This window comes from Grampus griseus, assembly GCF_964374135.1.
Source record: "Grampus griseus genome assembly, chromosome: 1".
Lineage (NCBI taxonomy): Eukaryota > Metazoa > Chordata > Mammalia > Artiodactyla > Delphinidae > Grampus > Grampus griseus.
Window position 1 is genome coordinate 69,929,841 of NC_139017.1, and position 20,907 is coordinate 69,950,747.

General features: G+C 41.6%; 1 protein-coding gene across 1 annotated transcript; it reads left to right on the forward strand.

The window, feature by feature from the left end:
• Window positions 1-535: 535 nt before the first annotated feature.
• CD5L (CD5 molecule like) lies at window positions 536-10,335 on the forward strand. Its single transcript, XM_082659106.1, has 6 exons — window positions 536-684; window positions 2,943-2,969; window positions 5,802-6,125; window positions 6,913-7,230; window positions 7,785-8,105; window positions 9,323-10,335. The coding sequence occupies exons 1-6, from the start codon at window positions 657-659 to the stop codon at window positions 9,328-9,330; spliced, it is 1,026 nt and encodes a 341-aa protein (XP_082515232.1). The 5' UTR covers window positions 536-656; the 3' UTR covers window positions 9,331-10,335.
• Window positions 10,336-20,907: the final 10,572 nt, after the last annotated feature.

The window sequence follows — 20,907 nt, forward strand, 5'->3', positions numbered from 1 at the left end:
GTCCTCTGCTTAACACTGGAAAAGCTGGTTTGAAGGAAATAAATCCAGCCCTATTTGCAGAGACTGACACCTTGACTCTGGATTACCATCTTGACTCTGGATCATGGTGCCCACAAGGGCAACTCTGGAGTTGTTCTGTGATCTCTGGCTTCTATATTTTCTGGTCACTTCCACCTGGAAGGAGAGAATTGAAAATGGCCTATTGCCCCCCACACACCATACATGGGGGACAAGCATTGCTTGATATTCTAATGTGAAGTGACCCCATTCTTGGTACTTGCCTTTCCTTATGGGAGTTGTTTCCCCTGTTTACATAGTGAAGGGACTGAAGCAGAGACTGATGGAGCTGGGATTACAGCTGAACCAAATCATAACAGCTTGGGAATATTTTGTTTGTTTTCTTTGGTTTTCAGCATCTTTCTGCCAGTTCCGGCCACCTCCCTTTCTCTGGGGACATGCTGAATTCAGCAAGTCCAGCTCTATCAGTTCTGCCCCCTGAGCCCATTGGTTTCTGGTCATATGATAAAGCCTTTGGTGCAGGCAGGACCTTCCTCCTTCCCTCCTCCCAGCACACTTGCAACCAAAGCTGAATATTGCTGTTCTGGGGCTTCCTGCCAGCCTTACGATTCAGCTCACCATCTCCAGCTACCTGGGTCATGGCTTTGCTATTCTTCTTGATCCTTGGTGAGTATTTCTGCTCCTTTTGGTCTAGGCTTCAGAATACTCTGGAACTTTGATTGGGGGAATCCTCTCCTTGCCCATCTGGTGCAGATCTATGTATCATTCAAGGAAAGGCTCTTCCTTGCTCTCCTCCTTTCTCTATACCTGGCAATTATTCTAAATCCCCAAAGCCACTTAATCTATACCCAATTTATAATCCACCTTGATTACCAGAAAATTTCCTATTTCCCTATATTTGCACTAACAAATTTGTACATAAATTTTCCTAAATGCACTATTTATAAAAAGACAAATAAATGGACCAAGGTTAGCAGCAGATAAAGCAAGAAAAGGAAGTAGAACTGCAGGACAAACAACTTTCATTTATCATATTGTGTTTCATTTATCAAATGTGTTTCATATAATGTTTCCCTAGTTTTTCCCAGTTTCTTATTGCTTAGATTAATTTAGAGTAAATGGGGATTTTGGAATCAAAGAGATCTGAGTTTCAATCCTTGCTCTTTGATTTCTTAGCTGTCTGAATTTTAAAGTTACTGTATCTCTCTGAAATCTCATTCTCATCTATGAAATAAAGATAATGGTATGTTCCTCAGACGTTTGTTAGGCACGTTTTCACAAGATAACAGTGCCTTCTAGGTCCCTTCCCTAATCAATCACATCCATTTTAATTATCTTGTTGATCCAGTACATCACTGAAGCCCACACTGGTTTCTCAGTTGGACACTTGTGTGCTCTATGCAGGGTGCTGGCCACATGCTTAAACATCTATATACCCCTTATATCACCTAACAGATAGTCCCACCCATTATGAAGGTGCTGTTGAATTTCTCAGACTTACCTTCAGTCACACCTCCTTCGTGAAGCTTTCCTTATCTGTGACACCCATAGTCATCCACCCTGCTACAGAGTATTCAAGTCACTTTTGGGCTATGTCACTTTCACACCTACATATCAGGTTCATCACATTCAGTTTCCTTTGCATGTACACATGTTTTGTGTTCTTTATTAGACATGTAGGGTGTTATGTATAATATAATTTTGAGTTTTAGACAATTGCACACAAGGTCTCGTTGTGTCTGGGAGTGGCCATATCCTGAAAACTAAGGACATGGGGTTATTAAGAAATTATTTGGAAAGCAAGTATTTGGAAGAAAATATTCCAGGACAAGCCAATGAAATACATAGATTTACCTAAAAAGCTCTAGGCTGGAAGTCCAAAGATATTGACTCCTTCAGAAAGATCCTATAAGATGGGATGGCAGGCGGGGTTGGGAATGTTGAGTTCTGCAGTTCAAAGGCCACTGACATGCAACAGGTTTCAGGACTCTCTCTACAGCATTAGGAGGGAGCCTAATGAATAGAAGAGTCTGATCATGTAGACATCCTGTAGGGAGAAACTCTGGTGGTTCAAAGATGTGCTGGTGCTTAAACCTGGAAGTTTGGAACTCAATGTAGAACTGCTTTCTGACCTATTAATCAGGGTTCAGCAAACTACAGCCTGCAAACTAAGAATGGATTTTACATTTTTAAATGGTGGAAAAAAATCAAAAGAAGAATAATATTTTGTGACACATGAAAATATGTCAATTTCGTTGTCCATAAATAAAGGTTTATTGGAACACAGCCATGCTCATTCATTTATATATATATGGCTGCACTAATGCTACAATGACAGAGTCGAGTAGTTAAAACAGACTATATGGCCCACAAAACCTAAAATATTTACAATCTGTCCCTTTACAGAAGAAGTTTGCTGACCCTGGTCTAAATGCTGTGTCAGTGAACACAGACATATCCTGCCATTTTTCCCTATGCTCTGTGCTGTTTCCTATGACATTTTTATCTTCCCCAACCAGTGTGTCTGCCCGGAGACCTCTAGCATGCTTTCCTTTTGAGCCCAGATGCTGCATCACCACACTTTTACTTTAGGTGGTAATCACCAATCAGTCTAATTGACTAGAATAGAAAACCAAATCCATCCATGCCTGGGGTAGAGCCAACATCAGATGTAAAGGGAACATGATGGGTCAGTTAGCTATGGTAGAACTGGTTTTGTGGTTCCTAGTCAGTGTCCATGTGTCCTTTGAGACTGGTCATTCCAGGAAGAAAAGGTCCCAACAAGGACTAACTTTGGAGGCTGTGTATTTACCACCCTAACTGTCCCACAAAGTTTGGCAAAGGCTTTCTAGAGAGTTGCATTTTTGAACAAAGCCTTGGAAATTGACTACATGATCTCATTCACTTCTATCTTTTTTCCTCAGCCTTTTGTACTGGACTTGGCCTCTCAGGTAAGATTTTTGGGTTCCTAAGAGGGAGGACTTTAAGCTCTGGAGAGTGGAAATTCTGAAACTTCTCTGGGCCATGGAGAGAGCCTCTGGTTCAAAAAAGCCCAAGTAGATTTCCTTTCTGGTTTCCCAACCCACCCACTCAGTCTTATGTGGGTGGATTTCCACATAAGAAAAATGTTGGGTGGTTTATCTTGCAAAGGGATTCCTTTCCACTTGGCTTCTGTGACCCAAGGCTCTCGGCCACATCTAAGTAGCAGATGGCTTTGTTTCAGGCTCAGAAGACACCTCACCCCCTGGGAAACAAACTTCCTTTTGCCCTGCTGAATTCTACCATTTCCAGTTCTCTCTGCTAGCTTTAATGGTACCATTGAACTAGAAATGCATCAGCTTCTGTGCAGCATATGGCTTCACCAGCAAAGTGCAGGTTGGATTTCAGCCACCACTGGCCATTTCTGTGAGGAGTCTTTGGGCGGAGCACAAACAGCTCAACTGAGGAGAGAAAGGGGCTGCACAGAGAGAATTAGTCTGTGGGAGAGGAAGGCTCTGATGGTCCAAAATCAAGGGGATTGGCTGTGGATTATGAGTTTCTTTGACATTCCCTTCAGCCTAGTCTTTCTCTTGATAGTAGAGGCTTTACCAGAGAGGGGCAGCTACAAACTCCTCTATGAATGTGGAGGATTTTACACCCTGATAGATGCAGTTTGATTCCTTAAAGGAGTGCTGCTTCTGGGTTTCAGTCCAATACTCAGATTACTTGGTCCTTCTTCTCTGACCTCCAGGGCTATCCCTTACTGCAAGTGCCGGGAGACACCTGCTCTCTTTATAGCCTTCTCACATCCTAAGATGTTTCTCCTCCACCCCTGGGTCCCTCTTTCAAGACCTCAGCTAATAAAGTAAGCTAACACACTGCCTAGGACACACTGCCCTGACGAGCCCCTCTGTTCTTCTCTCTAGCTTTCAAGTCTTTTCTCAGACCTTCTCTCCCCTCAAGCTGGATTTCTTTTATACTTATTCTGTGTTCCTCTCTCTCTCTCACACTGTCTCTCTGTCTATTTTTAAAAACATATTTCTTCTTTCTTAGGAGGTGTTCTAGTCCTCCACTTCATGAAAATGAACATTTATTTAAAACCAGAGTTTTATCATTCAAAATAAAATGAAATAACATATGCATGATTCTGATAGCTAATATTTGCTGGAGTACACAATAATGCCTATCCAAGCTCTAATCTTAGTTACAATGACCCAAAAATTATTCCTAGATGACTCTTCTTGAATTATATTTGTACTCAGATATACATGCCTTAAACTTTGGTGTGCAAAAATGGAGACTTTTCTTAGTTTTTATAGTTTTATTTTAATTTCTATCTCTAACCTCCATTCTTCATATTGCTTCCCTCAAGAAATTATGGAAGAAAAGGAGAAGAACAAAAACAAATGAACAAACCAAACATAAACTTCCCAGTGTGATTTAAAATCATGTCAGACTTTTTTCACTCAACAGCTTCTTCTGGGGTTGATGCCAAGTTCTAGGGAGTTTATGCAGAGTTGAGACAAGGTAGGCAGTGGAAAATCTTGTCCTGAGAAATTGTATTCCATTTTTTGCAGGGATCTGGGTCATTCCATGTGGCCCATGTTGTCACATGTTATACTGTTCATATTCTAACAGATCACAGACCACCAGTCTGAATGTGGCCCCTCCAGGTTCAACAGACCTCTCCATGGATGCATGGCAAATTTAGTTTTTTTTCTCACTCTATCACTCTGGGGCTGAGAGGACTTGGCGGGATTGCCTCAAGCCTATTAAATATAATCTCTTTGAGGGCAACAATGCTAACTATCTTGTCATCACTATTCTCTGAGTTCATAAAACAATACCTGGAATGTAGTATCCAGAAGTTTATTTCCTGGTGGGCTCTTCCCTGGGCTCCCTACACAACCATCTCTACTCCATGTCTAAGTCTTAGTAGAAAGGAAAGAATTTCTATTAGTCTTTTCTACCTCACAGTTGTAGTCAAGAAGCAGAAACACATCCTGGATTCCTCAGAAATTATCTGGAGGCTCTGTGAAGCATATCTCCTACTCCCAACCCCTTGAATCCTCTAGACTCAGTTTTGGGGCCCTGAGACTCTGAGGCTCTGATTCTTCCTTTGCCCAGTATTCTCTGTATTTCTTCTGAGCTGGGTTCTTGGACATGGGAAAATGTCATAGAAGTAGCAAGGATGAGTGGTGGTGGATCATTGATACTGGGAGAGAGAGTTAGGTTGTTCAGAGCAAATTATATCCAGACACCTTGCCTCAATCTAGCTGCCATGGGGGGAGACAGAGTCATGAGGAAGAAAGGACAAAAACAGATATCATCTCTACACTCCTGTTCTGACCTGGGTTTTCCACTATTTGACAGTGTGGCCATATGACCTTGAATTTCATGAGGATCATTTTCTTCATCAGTGAAATGGTGGGGTAGACTTGATGATCTCTATAGGTCCTTCTTATCCTGACCGCCAGCGATTCTAAAAACTCTGCTGGATGTTCAACCAACCTCTTTCTCTTAATCTTCAAACACCTAGATATAACCGCTGGTTTTCAAAAACTAGCAGTCATATCTAGGTGTCTTGAAATGGAGTTTCTTGGTAGGGTACAATTAAGAGTGTAGCAGGGCTAGAACTCAGAGATGGAGTTCTGAAGCTCCTCTTCCCTTTTGGCCCCTCCTTTCTCATCCCTCAATTTTCCATGCACTGGAAGTGGTGGAAGAATTCTAAGAAGACTGCATACATGCCTGAGTACTCTCTGGGCTCCTCCCAGATCTCCAGCCAATATCTCATTTCTTTGCAGAGTCTTCATCCAGAACGCGACTGGTGGGAGGTCGCCATCGCTGTGAAGGGCGGGTGGAAGTGGAACGGGACGGCCAGTGGGGCACCGTGTGTGATGACGGCTGGGACATGAAAGATGTGGAAGTGGTGTGCCGGGAGCTGGGCTGTGGAGCAGCCACAGGGACACCCAGTGGTACTTTATATAAGCCATTGGCAGAAAAAGACCAAAAAGTCCTCATCCAAGCGGTCAGCTGCAGTGGGATGGAAAGTAAACTGATTCATTGTGAGCAAGAGGAAGATGTTTTTGATTGCTCCCACAATGAGGATGCAGGGGCTATGTGTGAAAGTGAGTATGGCAGGGCTCAAGAACTATCTGCCAGCTGCCCACACCCCACATGACCACTCTTTATCCTTATTCTCCACCATGAACTAATGGCTAATTGGCTCCTTGTCCTTCACATCTTACACTTCCTCAGTTGTGGACACTGGAGACAAACATTATCCTCAGGTAGAATTGCTACTCATCCTTGGTTGAGCTAATGATTTTCTCTTAGTTTCAATCTATATGAGAACCTGTTTCTCTTCTTCACACACACAAACATGTACAAATCCAACAACCACTAAACATTTGCATCTAGAGCTCAGGTGGATTTATGGGGAAGAAATGAGCTCCCAAAGTATAATGCATGCTTTTTCAGTTCTCAAGGAGTCCACCATCTAGCTAGGTAGACAGGAGACACTCATAGGAAACCAACACACAACAACTGTGTGTATATCTATCTAGCTATATATATACACACACATACATATATATGTGAATATATATATATATAAAATTGTTGTTGTTGTTGTATTCCTTTGCTCCATTCATATATTTGCTTTCTACGTATTAATAATTTCTCTCTCTGTGTCTATCTCCTCCTCCATTAGACTGTGATTTGGCTAAAGGACTAGTTCATGTCTTCTCTTTGTTACCCCACAGTTTGTTATCAGATAAACAATCACTAAATGCTTGCGCCCTGATACTGAGGTCTCATTCTTATTTCTTAGAAAAATTCAGTGTTAGGAGCCCCGTTTTCTGGGAAAGATGTGTTCTTACAAAGAGCAGACGCTTCATCTTTCTTTTCCCATAGTTCCAGAGACTGTGCGGCTGGTTGGTGGCCCTGGTCGCTGCAAAGGGCGAGTGGAGGTGAAGCACCGAGAGCAATGGGGCACCGTGTGCAAAGCAGGCTGGAATCTCTCAGCCGCGAAGGTGGTGTGCCGGCAGCTGGGGTGTGGGAGGGCCACACTGACCCAAAGATGCTGCAACAAGGATACACAGGGCCAAGGGCCCATCTGGCTGAGCGAGGTGTCATGCTCAGGACAAGAAGGAAACCTTCATGATTGCCCTTCTGGGCTCTGGGGGAACAATAACTGCACCCATGATGAGGACACATGGGTCGAATGCGAAGGTAATGCCTATAAGTCCAGCGACTAGGTTCATTCATGAATTTGATTAAATGGAATTCTATTCAACCAATGTTTACAGAGAACTACTCATGCATCACATAACCATGGCAAAGTTATTTAAGTGTGCTGCTCATCAATTGTCTTGTTTTTAAAATGGAGATAATGATACTTACCTTTGTATATGAAAATGCTTTAAATGATATTAAGCGATGTATTAATATGAACTATTATTATATTGAATTCTATATAATAGGAAAAGGACACACCATTCCATGTACTTGTTGAAGTCTCCAATTTTAAAAAACGACTAGAAAGTCATTCATAAATATTAGATTTTTATAAAATAAATGGGAAAGTGAAAAGATCTTAGTTAAGGAAACAGTCCTGGGCCACATGGATTGGAACCTAGAGCAAGGGCTATAATCACAGAAACTAATCATATAATCACAGAAACACAGGTAAAGAGTTTCAAAAGTGCTGATGGGATTTGAATGAGGATGTAGATGATGTTATTTTTTCTTCTTTCCATGCCTCTCTCCATCCCCTGACCCTGCAGATCCCTTTGAGTTGAGGCTGGTAGGAGGAGACACCCGCTGCTCTGGGAGACTGGAGGTGCTGCACAAGGGCGAATGGGGCTCTGTCTGTGATGATGGCTGGGGAGAAAAGGAGGAACAGGTGGTGTGCAAGCAACTGGGCTGTGGGGAGTCAATCTTTCTATCTGCCAAAGCCCGGAGAAACTTTGGCCTTGGAGCTGGCCGCATCTGGCTAGATGATGTTCATTGCTCAGGGAAGGAGCAGTCCCTGGAGCAATGTCGGCACAGGTTCTGGGGGCATCACAACTGCAACCACAAGGAAGATGTGGCCGTGACCTGCTTAGGTAAGTCCTGTAGATGGAACCCAAGGGGACTGACATTGAGGGAGTTGAAGAAGAGTGTGGTGGGGGTGAACTCTGAGGATAAGGGTTATTCTACCAGTGCCATACAGCTGCCCATAATTGTCACCTACTTTGTGTGTTCTTCAAGGAATTTAATTGAGACATTCTAGTAGTGAATAGAATGATAATAATAATAATAAACCCCATACCATACAGTTATTGAATATGAGAACAAAAAGCATTTTGAAAATTATTGAATTAACACTTTTATGTTAAACATGAAGAAAGTAAGAGTCAGTCAATAAGTAACTTTCCAAAATCATAAAAATTGTTTTCAAATGATAGGGCAGAACTAAAATGACCAGTATTGACTCTTAACTCAGAATTAGTTGTCTTAGATGACCTCAGTCCTCAAACTCTAAGTTTAAACTATAGAAAATTGTCCCATCTCATTCTACCTATTGTCACTCCCCAGATATTAAGTTAACCTGTGGGAATGGGGCTGGGCTGGGGGGCTCTCTGGGAATGCCCATGAGTGTCTTTCTAGAGAAGCCAGGATACTAACCCTGAACTGTAGACCTCTATGGGGGAGTGAAGGAAGAGATCCTGTCCCCGATGTGAGTCCGGAAATGCAAGCATAGCCATTGGGTGACTGACTCAAGAGAGTCACAGTTCTGAAGCCCAGCTTTTTAATCAGGGTGGGAAACTGGCATGCAGGACTGCCTGGTTAAATGCTCAGCTATGGAACTGGGTAAGAGCTGATAGTGGACCAAAGATATGAAGAGCAGCTAGTGCCCAGAAAAGGAGGGCTTTAGTGACAGAAGACTAGGGTTTGAGCTTTGCTGCTGCCATTCTGAGGCTAGTTAATCTTAGATAGTCACTTAACTACTCAAGACCTCAGTATTTTCACTGTTAAAAAGGGAGACACTTGTCCCATTCCTCTTGAAGAGTTTTGTGATTGTGTGAGGGTGAGAAGTGTTAATATATGTGAATACTGTTTGTGACTCATAGGGGAGCTGGTTGAATTAAGTGCCTGGGACACTGTACCAGATTCTGACATGGTCCACATCAGTGTGAGATATGTGTGTGATTAGGTCTGGGAGGGTCTCTGTTTCCTATTCTGGAACCCAGTCTTCTTTCTTGGCCTCTTTGGGTCTGAATGAAATAATCCCCTCTTGGCATGTCCCCATCCTTACTGTACATTCTTCTTCTCTTTACAGAACTGTAGCCTGGCCTTCTTGATGCTTGACCTGATCCCTGCAGGATCCCTGTGTCTTTTGCTTTCTTCTGGGCCAGAATGGCCTGGCATGAGCACTGAGACTGCAGGCTTAGCTACCACTCCCTCAGCCCCTCAGCAGGAATCTGAACACTCTGCTTATACTTTGCTCTCAGAGCCAAGCACCCCTATCATTGCCTGGAGATATGAGTTGTTGAATTCTCTCTTGCTGGGGAAGATGAGCTCCCAGTCGCCCTCTCCTCACTGCTGACCCTTTGGCATTGGTTCTGGCCTCTCCTGCTTCTTCTCAACCAGCCTGGCATCCCCAGGTCTGTTACTTTGACCACTACAGGCCCTTTTCAAGACAAGATCTATGTCTGTAAAGAACATGAATGGAATGAGACAACAAAAGAACATTTGAAGGGGAATATGGGTTAACAATTACATGAAAGTTGAGGGAAAGCTTAGAGTCTTTTTGAACGCTTTTTCTTAACCTTCAGGGGATCACAACAATTAACATCTGAATATTCTCCTATTCTTTGATGAGAGTAGACCATTCTTTCAAGAGCAGTGCAGTATCCTGTAATCCTAGACCTTTTCACGACACTGGGAAAAAAAGATCACACTCCCTGAATGCCCATAATAAAATATCTTTGTTGACCATCCATATACATCTTGCCAACATGGTGTACATTGAACAAGAAGAATCTCATAAATTCACTATAATTTTTCCAAGGAAAAATGTATTGGCTATGGAGCTGCCACTAGGAGAAGGGAAAGGAAGAGATGCAGAAAGAGTTTAGGGAGGTCCAGAGTCAGGCCTCATGCCAACCAGATGATATAATTTTAATTCTGTCAACTCGGACTTTAGGATCTGCAAGTCTGAGGCAAGATAGAATGCTACTAAGGAGAGAATCATGACTTAATTCTAAAAACTGACAACTTTAGATTCTGAGGCCAAGTCGAGTACCTGTAATATGCCTACCTTTATGCTTTCTAATAAAGTAGTTCTCACAGTCTCAACAGTTGCCTCTCTCTGTGATATACTCTTTCTACCCAAGAGGAAGCAGGTGTCTCAGCTTTACAGGGATGACCTTTTAGGCAGGATTAGGTAGAAGATGCAATCTGCCAGCAGATGCAATCTTATGTGTAATATAGCTTTCTCCTCTGGATGGAGAACTTTCTCCCTGTCTATTTCCTATAATGGGAAAATATGTAAAGAAACCTAGCTTCATAGAAGAGAAGAAAATGCCTTAACAGACATTTTGAGATCTATCCTGTCTACTCAAAGAGATTTTGCCTTTAACTGATCAGTTATCTCAGGTCCTCCTGGTTTTCCCTACAGACTAGTATCATGTTCCCTAAACCACACAGTATTACATCTAGAATCTAGAGACCTGCTGAACTGCCTTGATTGAGTCATTGGAAAGCTCTTTTATCCTAAGTAGAGTAGAACAGGGTTGGCATTTCACAAAAGGAAATTTGATTTCCCCTTAATTTCTACACTAAAATTTCTTTTGTAAAATTCCTACTTAACAAGACCCCTGAGAACAAATTAGATAAAAATAATACCTCTTAGAGGAGGCCGGGTGATCCAACGCAGAAAGCAAGACATGACAGTAGCCTAATAGGTAGCATTGGACATCTAATACGAATGTGTCACTTAAATAGAGGAAACTGAGAAGCTGAAAGTCAAAGTTGACACTAGCCTATTAGCACTGTCCAGGAGAAAGTTGTTCCCTGACCCAAGAATATGGCTGTTTATCTTGATTTCCAAAGTGGACATGGATGAAATAGTATATCAGAGCCTGAAGAAGTTAGCATAGTGACAGTGACTGACAGTGCTCACAAATATTCATGTTTGTTTCTTCTTCCTGGACATGCCACTAGTCTATCCCAAGTTTGTCTTATAGAAGATACCCCAATCAGACTCCTGCCCCAACCCTAGCAAAGAAGTGCAGTAAACTGGAGCTCTTCATTCAATGAGAATTTTACCCATTGGGTATTTTAGGAGTTGCCAGTTGGCATACACCTTATCCTCCAAGTACCTGTCCTGTAAGCAGCCTCTCCTGACCCTTGCCCAGTTCCAGATCCCTAGCTACTCACAAAGTGCTCAGCATGCACTTGCTCACTACACCTTCTTACAAGAGTCCTGGGCAGCAATGGGCCTCCAGGTCTGTGGAGCTAGAGCCTAACACTAAGCACCCACATAATCTCCAGTGGGGAGGGGACCCACCACTGGGAGTTTACCCTGAGGCTGCAGCTGCAAATTGGCCACAATCAATCTCCATTTGGACTTGCTGCCTGATGGTCCCAGGCTTCTCAAGTAACTAGGGCTCCCAGGTGTCCCTTTGATCTAGGTGGGACCATATGTCTCATTCTCACAGTGGAAATAATTTATGACACTTTCATATCAAGGCAGTTAACAATAGTGTGCCTTCTCAATGCTCTTTCTCTCCTTACCTGCTGGCTTGTTGGAGAAGACCCCAAAGACCTAGGGGAGGGCAGACCCAGAAGATGGAAGGAGCCTGGATCTCTGAATGACAGTGTGGATCTCTGAATGACTCACACTCTGCTGACTGTGGCATGAATAAGAAATAAAGCTTATTTGTGTTAAGTCACTGAGGTGTTGAGGAGGTTTTTACAGCAATTAGTTTAGCCGGACTAAAACAGATATAAATAGTATTTTAAAAAATCAATTGCATTCCTTCAAAGCTCACCAAAAAAATTTCTGATGATCATTTGGCTTCCTCTAAAGCTCCTAGATATCTAATATTCCATGCTAATCAGGAAATGTGAGACTTGGCTCACTCACTGTATTTTTACTATAAATTATATTTTATTTTGGATATTTATTTTTGATGGTCTTCTGACCCACACCCCTCCCACACATATGTTTTTTTCTAAAAACTATGCAAGATGCTCCTGGAGAATTCCTTGCCAACATTATTTGTTGTGTATCTTAAGACTTTATTATTTTTTTAAGAACAATTTTAGGTTCACAACAAAACACAGTGGAAGGTACAAAGATTTCCCATACACCTCCTGCTCTCACATATGCATAACTTGCCCCATTCTCAACATTCCCAATAGAGTAGTATATTTGAACCTACACTGAAATATCATTATCTCTCAGATTCCATAGTTTACATTAGGATTCACTCTTGGTGTTGTTCTATGGGTCTGGATAAATTTATAAATGTGTATTCACCATTAGAGTATCATACAGAATAGTTTTCCTACCTAAAATCCTATGTGCTCTGCCTATTCATCCCTCATGCCCCTCTAACCCCTAGCAACCACTGATCCTTTTATTGTCTCCATAGTTTTACCTTTTCCAGAAAGTCATATTATTGGAATTGTACAGTATATAACCTTCTCAGATTGGTTTCTTTCACTTAGTAATATGTATTTAAGTTTCCTCCGTGTCTTTTCATGACTTGATAGCTCATTTCTTTTATTTATTTATTTAAAAAGTTTTTTTTGTATTATTTTACAATCTACTTTTAAAATTTTTTTTTCAATTTTTTATTTATTTATTTATTTTTATTTTTGGCTGCGTTGGGTCTTCGTTGCTGCACGTGGGCTTTCTCTATTTGCAGTGTGTGGGCTTCTCATTGCGGTGGCTCTAGGCACACAGGCTCAGTAGTTGTGGCTCGCAGGCTCAGTAGTTGTGGTGCATGGACTTACTTGCTCCGCAGCATGTGGGATTTTCCTGGACCAGGGCTCGAACCTGTGTTCCCTGCATTGGCAGGCGGATCCTTAACCACTGTGCCACCAGGGAAGCCCTCATTTCTTTTTAGCACTAACATTCCATTGTCTGGATGTACCACTTTTTTTTTGTATCCATTTATCTAGTGAACGACATCTTGGTGCTTCCAAGTTTTGACAAACATAAATAAAGCTGCTATAAACATCTGTGTGCAGATTTTTGTGTGGACATAAGTTTTAAACTCTTTTGGGTAAATACTAAGGTGTATTTTTCAACAATATGAGCATGCCATTCTGGCTACAGTTGATTGATACCAAGAGTGGGCTTATGTCCAAGCTAGATCAATCAACCCTTCCCAGGAGACAGGAACTCTGATTGAAATCAGGTTAGTTTCTCCAAGTAGCTAGACTTGTAACAAATTAACCCAGGAGCTGTGGGTGGTCATTTTCCACATAGATCAGAGAATGAGAGGAAGCCCTTCCACAGAGATACAAGAAATGAACGAACGAGATGCACAGAGAGGGACATAGATGAGAGACATAGAACCCGAACAACATTTGCAATTTCTGGTTCTCATCTTTTCCTGGAATTCAACTGCATTCCTGGTCTTGGGTTCTGTGACAAACTGTTGTAGGTTTATAATATATGTATATTATATATCATGATATGTAATATATATTATAGTATACATATTAATATATATTAAATTTTTATTGAATTATCTCATTTTTTTCTTTTTTTGGGGGGGCTGCATCAGGTCTTAGCTGTGGCATGCAGGATCTTTCATTTCGGTGCGTGGGCTTCTCTCTAGTTGTGGCACACAGGCTCCAGAGCACATGGGCACTGTAGTTTGTGGCGTGTGGGCTCTCTAATTGAGGCGTGTGGGCTCAGTAGTTGCAGCACATGGGCTTATCGCCCCGCAGCATGTGGGATCTTAGTTCCCCAACCAGGGATCGAACACTCATCCTCTGCATTGGAAGGCTGATTCTTTACCACTGGACCATGAGGGAAGTCCCTATCTCATTGGTTTTTGTATTTCTAACCAAAATAACCCTAACCAATTTTCCTGTTTTAACTTAATAATGTGGTAATTTACCTGTCCTGTGTAAGTTTAGTTAGATAAGCCCATTTATCAGTAATGAATCAATTCTCACTGCATTTATAAAATCAAGTTTATGGATCTGAAAAGATGAGGACTAAGGTCTATAACAGAGGTACCACTACAACGTATTACCCTTGAGTGATTCTGATCGGTTGGATGACCAATCAACTTGTTTACACAGGTGACATTTATAGCTCATGCCCTCCTTATTAAAACACAGATGAATTGAGGTACTGCCATCAAGATGGCGACATAGGTCATTCCAGACTTCAGTCCTCATAAGAAAAACAACTAGCAACTATCCATAGATAAGAACGTCATTGTGAAAATTCCAGAACCTGGAGGTGAGGCTGAAAAAGAACCCCTGGACCACAGAGACTGAGAAGGACTACATTAGAAGGGTAAAGGAGCAGTTTCACTTTGCATCATCCCTCCCCTAGGCTGCCACTGTGCCACACTGAGAGGGTCTCCCTGAGCCTGTGGTTTCTCCAATAGGAAAAGAGAGCCCAAGGTGGATATCCAGCTCCCCAGCATTGCGAGATGCTTCGCAGGAGTCCCACTCAGATCTTGCCTCATGGGATTCACTTAGGTCCTCAGTATTTCTTCATCAGGACCACCCAGTAATCTATTCTGAGGGGAAGGTCACCTAGACCTAAAGCAATCAGTAAGATGGGCCCACAATTTTATTTAAATTCATGAAGATGCTCTGAAAGTTGTAAGAATGTCCTCATCTCATGATGTCCTCCTAATGCAGGACTTAGATCCAAAACGCTCCTTGGAGGTGCGTGGGAAACTAGATAATGTCACTTTTATTCTTCCCCTAACCCATGCTTTCCCCTCCTTGGGTTTCTTCTTCTTTTTTTTTTTTAATATTTATTTATTTATTTACCTTTTTTTTGTTGTTGTGCTGGGCCTTAGTTGTGGCAGACGGGCTCCTCAGTTGCGACTCCAAGGCTCCTTAGTTGAGGCTTGCTGGCTCCTTAGTTGCAGCATGCAAGTGGGATCTAGTTCCCTGACCAGGGATCGAACCCAGGCCCCCTGCATTGGGAGGGCAGAGCCTTATCCACTGTGCCACCAGGGAAGTCCCCCCTTCTTGGGTTTCTTTTCTTTTACTCTGAGGTGAAGGCATCCTCTCATGGGGCTTAACACATGATAATGGGATAGGTGTGCCTAATGGCCCATGTGTTCTCTACAGACTGGCTGTGGGCAGAGTTAGAAAGCACCTTCTTGTTGAGGGTCATGGTCTAGGGCAGCTCTGTCCAATAGATATATAATATGAGCCACATATATAATTTAAAATTTCCTAGTAGCCACACTAGAAAAAAGTAAAAAAAAAAGAACAGGTGGAATTAATTTTAATAATACGTTTTATTTAACTCAATATACCCAAAATGTTATCATTTAACAGGTAATCAATATAAAAAATTAACAAGGTACTTTACAATCTCCTTTTTTCTTACTAAGTTTTCAAAATCCCGTATGTAATTTACACTTACGGTGCATTTCAATGTGAACTAGCTACATTTCAAGTGCTCAGAAAATATTCGTCGTTAGTGGCTATTATGTGTGACAGCACATGTAGGTGTAAGATAAAGTCATTGGGGTTATATCAGCCTTAGTTCTTATCACAGGTAAAACTCTGAAAATTACTTAACATCGCTGAGTTGTAGATTCCTCATGAGTAAAATGAGTAACTTTTCTACCTCAAAATGTTCAAACTCATCATATCTAAAACTTATAATATTTTCTCTTTATTTCCTGAACTTTCTGTTACTGCCCTATTACTATCTTAGTTGGTGGCCTTGTCATTCCACCTTAGGCCAAAAGACAACAACAACAACAACAACAAAAGTCTCTCTCCCTGCATGTCCAGCCTGTCGCCAAGTTCTCTCAAACATTTCCTTAACTAAGTCCACTTCTCTCCATTCCTACTCCTGCTTCAGAGCTTCATAATGTCCAGGTTATCCTCTCCCTAGTTCATTTTCTGTATGATTAGTAGTGTCTGTCCCCTGACCATGACCTAGAGCAGAGGTCACAAAGCTGTGGGGCTCTACAAAAATGCTTGTTTTCAAAAAATTTTTAAAATTAGTCTTAAACATTTAAAAATTAGTAGATTTTACATAAAATTCCCAAACTCTGATTTCCTTGGACAGTCAGAAGATCTAGCAACATGTTATTTTAACCTCCTGGCAATGACCAACTGAAACAGAGTAGCAACTGCTCCCTTGGATGAGGAACTCTTTCTCCAGCTCATTATAGCCCCACCTGGCCCAACTCACCACCTGGAAAGTACATTCAAAATTCCTAGGATTGCATTTAAAGCCTTTCATGATTTATCCTCTGTGTCTCTTCAGCCTCATTTCATGTTAGTACTTCTTCATATTTTGTTCCAATAAAATCAAACTACAGGGCTTCCCTGGTGGCACAGTGGTTGAGGACCCGCCTGCCAATGCAGGGGACAAGGTTTTGAGCCCTGGTCCGGTTAGATCCCACATGCCGCAGAACAACTAAGCCTGTGCATCACAACTGCTGAGACTGCGCTCTAGAGCCCGCGTGCCACCACTACTGAAGCCTGTGCTCCTAGAGCCCGTGCTCTGCAACAGGAGAAGCCACCGCGATGAGAAGCCTGCGCACCGCAACTAAGAGTACCCGCTGCTCACCGCAACTAGAGAAAGCCCGTGCATAGCAATGAAGACCCAACGCAACCAAAAATAAATTAAATAAATAAATAAAAATCAAACTACAAATATCTCAGCAAAAATGCCTCACTACTCATGACTTGATGATTTTGTGTGTTTAGAATGTTCTTCCCTACCTAGAAGCTAGCTGAACTACTACTCATTCTTGGAAATTCAGCGTACACATCACATCCTCTAGAAAGGTTTGCTTAATTCCCTTACCCCACCCCTTTCCTGATATAAGTTCAATTAGACTCTCCACTCTGTTACCTCTATACCCATGACTATTCCAGTCATCATGTTAATCACTTCATTGTGTTTTGTTTGCTTATATATCTCTCTTCTCTACTATACTGTGGGTTCCTGGCACTTAAACATGTCTTTAAAAAATAAATCACTGTAAACCCAGCATGCAGTACAGTGCATGGCACGTATTACCGTTTTTAGAGACCAATAAGTAATACCCCTTTCTTACTCACCCAATTTTGGAACAAACTGAGAGTAGCAAGAGTCATGCAGAGGGAATCAAACTTCAGCTTTCTCACCAATAAAAAGTACTTTGGAGGAAGTGACTTCAGTTGTGTGACCTCAGTGGGTTCTCTGATAACTCACTGCTGTACTAGGCACATTTACCATGCCAGCCACACGCAGTTTAGACACTTATCGGCCTCTGCAACAGGGACAGACTCCTTTTGTATGGACAGTGGCAGATTAGAGCATGGAGAAGTCTGGTAGCACAAAGAGAAAACCCAGGTGGCACTAGGGCAAGCTCACTCAATTGCTTCTCCTAAATTTATCAATCAAATAAATCACATCTCCTTGATAATATTCTTCCTGAAGTATGGACAGAAAATCTCTTCCTTTTATGAAAACAGAGGAATAGAGGGTGTGTACTCCTAACAGTCCAGAGCAGAGATCCAATAAGTAAATGAGTAATATTAATTTGAAGATGAAATCAAATTGACAATGCATATTAGTAGTACCCAGCCACAAATCTGTCGTGTGACTGTGTTAGCGTTTGCTATGGTAATAAACCATATTGATATCTCATGACTTACAATGTAAACTTTTATTTCTTGCCCAGGCTAACTGAGAGTTGCAGGTCAGCTGAGGTTTTTCTGGGCTCAGCTGGGCTTAGCTACAGGCTGTGGGCTGGGTTCAAGTTTCCTCTGTCATCTCATTCTAGGAAGTGTGTTGAAGGAGCAGTCAAATCAAACCATGAAACCTCAATGAAGTGTCTGAATGGATGCAGCAACTACCTTGTACATTTACATCACTTTGGCAGGTCCCATAGCCAAGTCAAAAGCCAGTGAATCAGGGATGTCCACTTCTCCCAAAGGATACTTGAGCAAGTCACCTGACAATGAGAAAGCATATATAATTCTCTTATAGGTAGGGAGCCAATAGTTGGAAGTAGTAATCCAATCTATTACAGTGACTTGAAACAAATTTCTTCTCCTCTATGGACCACATTTTCTTCATCTGTAATATATGGGAATGAAGATTCCTGTTTTTGACCACGCATCTGGGCACTATAGCCCAGACAAGTTGACATGGAACATTAACCATCACAGTTTCCCCTGCAGAAAGTGGGGTTTGTTAGATATAACCCATGAGCATTGCAGATCTTTTCTCTGCATTGTGCTCTGTTACTTCACTCTCCAAACTATTGCATTTGAGTTCAAATCACCTCTGTGCCCTCATCACTGCTCCATGGAGCAACAGGTGCTGATTTCCCAACAGAAGCATCTTCTTGTGTAAATTCGTATCCTGATGTTGGAACCCCAGTGATTTCCCCCAGAGGATTTCACATTCCTCTCCTTTCTAGTGGTGCACCTGTTCACTTACCACCTCCTGAATCAGCTCTTATCCCCATTTACTTCACTAGAATCTTTGTGAGTGGGTTCATGGTTTTTCATTTCATTATAGTATTGCATAACTTAAAGGCGTGTTCCATTTCTTGGTATATATGTATGTATTAATGTTATAAAAATAAAAGTGTGAGAACTTGATAAATAATGCAATCTTTAAACCCATGGAGAAGGAGGAACAGATTTTTTTTTTTACATCTTTATTGGAGTATAATTGCTTTACAATGGTGTGTTAGTTTCTGCTTTATAACAAAGTGAATCAGTTATACATATACATATGTTCCCATATCTCTACTCTCTTGCATCTCCGTCCCTCCCACCCTCCTTATCCCACCCCTCCAGACGGTCACAAAGCACTGAGCTGATCTCCCTGTGCTATGCGGCAGCTTCCCACTAGCTATCTACCTTACATTTGGTAGTGTATATATGTCCATGCCTCTCTCTCGCTTTGTCACAGCTTACCCTTCCCCCTCCCCATATCCTCAAGTCCATTCTCTAGTAGGTCTGTGTCTTTATTCCTGTCTTACCCCTAGGTTCTTCATGACATTTTTTTTCCTTAAATTCCATATATATGTGTTAGCATATGGTATTTGTCTTTCTCTTTCTGATTTACTTCACTCTGTATGACAGACTCTAGGTCTATCCACCTCATTACAAATAGCTCAGTTTCATTTCTTTTTATGGCTGAGTAATATTCCATTGTATATATGTGCCATATCTTCTTTATCCATTCATCCGACGATGGACACTTAGGTTGTTTCCATCTCCGGGCTCTTGTAAATAGAGCTACAATGAACATTTTGGTACATGACTCTTTTTGAATTATGGTTTTCTCAGGGTATATGCCCAGTAGTGGGATTGCTGGGTCATATGGTAGTTCTATTTGTAGTTTTTTAAGGAACCTCCATACTGGAACAGATATTTTAATCTGAAGAAATTGTGAAGGCACACACATGAGCACAGGAAAAGGTGTTAAACAGCACAGTATATGCAGAAACATACCCTTATGCTCTGAGTTTAGAGGGTTCCACATTTCTCATTGAGTTTTATGCCTTGGCCCTGAAACTTTAAACCAATCAAACTCGTCCCCACACAGGCTTTCCCAAGTCAATAAACAAAGCTGTGGCACACTTTTCCTGTTTTTGGCAATTTCCTAGGGGTCTTTGGTCTGGTCCCCAACATTGCTCCCTCTTTCCTCCAGCTTTGCACATCACTGACCATTTGTTTCTTTCTTTTTTAAAGTTTTTATTTTATATTGAACTATAGTTGATTTACAATGTTGTGTTAGTTTCAAAGTGATTCAGTTATACATAAACATATATCTATTCTTTTTCAAATTCTTCTCCCATTTAGGTTATTACAAGACCGTTTGTTTCTTTTCTCAGTCTTCCTCTTCGGACTGGATACCTGGACTTGGAAGTCATTACTGAATAGCCTCTTCCCAGGTCCTTAATATCTTAGCTTCTACACATTCTTATGCCTAGATACTCAAAGATTCAAGAAATGTTGAAAATTAAGATGTCTTATTCCCCTCTAATCCACAATCAGAATTAAATACAGGCTTCAAGTGTGGAGAACTGGTAGCCACAGGTGCTCAAGGAAGAAATGGAAGAGATTATAAATATCCTGATTTCGGGTGAGGGGGGGAACAATATTGCAAGCGCCAGGGTTAGTGATAATGGTGAACTGACCCCAAATGCCCAGAAGATAATTTGCATATGCCTGTTTCCTGTATTTCACTTATAAATGTTGCCCAGGTTGTAATTTCCCATGATTTTATTTTTCAGCTGTTTCATGCTCACTTATTGGTACACTGTGAACGTTTAAATATTCAAGCTAGTATTTTATGGATAGCTTGACCCTGAAAATCATCCTGTGTAACAACTGTCAGACATTACACATAACCTGGGTGACAGCCCATCGGTCCCCGCCTTACTGACTCTTGTACATAGCGTGACGATAGAGACTGCTGTGAGACAAAAGGATGTGCTGATTAGATATGGTCGAGGAGACATTTTTATCAAAGATGACAGACATGCCATCTGAATTTCAGCAGAGCCACTGCCTGATGAGATGTTCATCAAAGTCAGAAACTGCCTTTGGGAAACTTCCTTTGAGCTACCTGTGTTCTTGAAGAAGGAGCTGATATACTAACATGCATTATCTTCACATTTTGGAAATAGAACCAAACTATAAACAGGATTATATTTAATTTTCTTGGCCTCC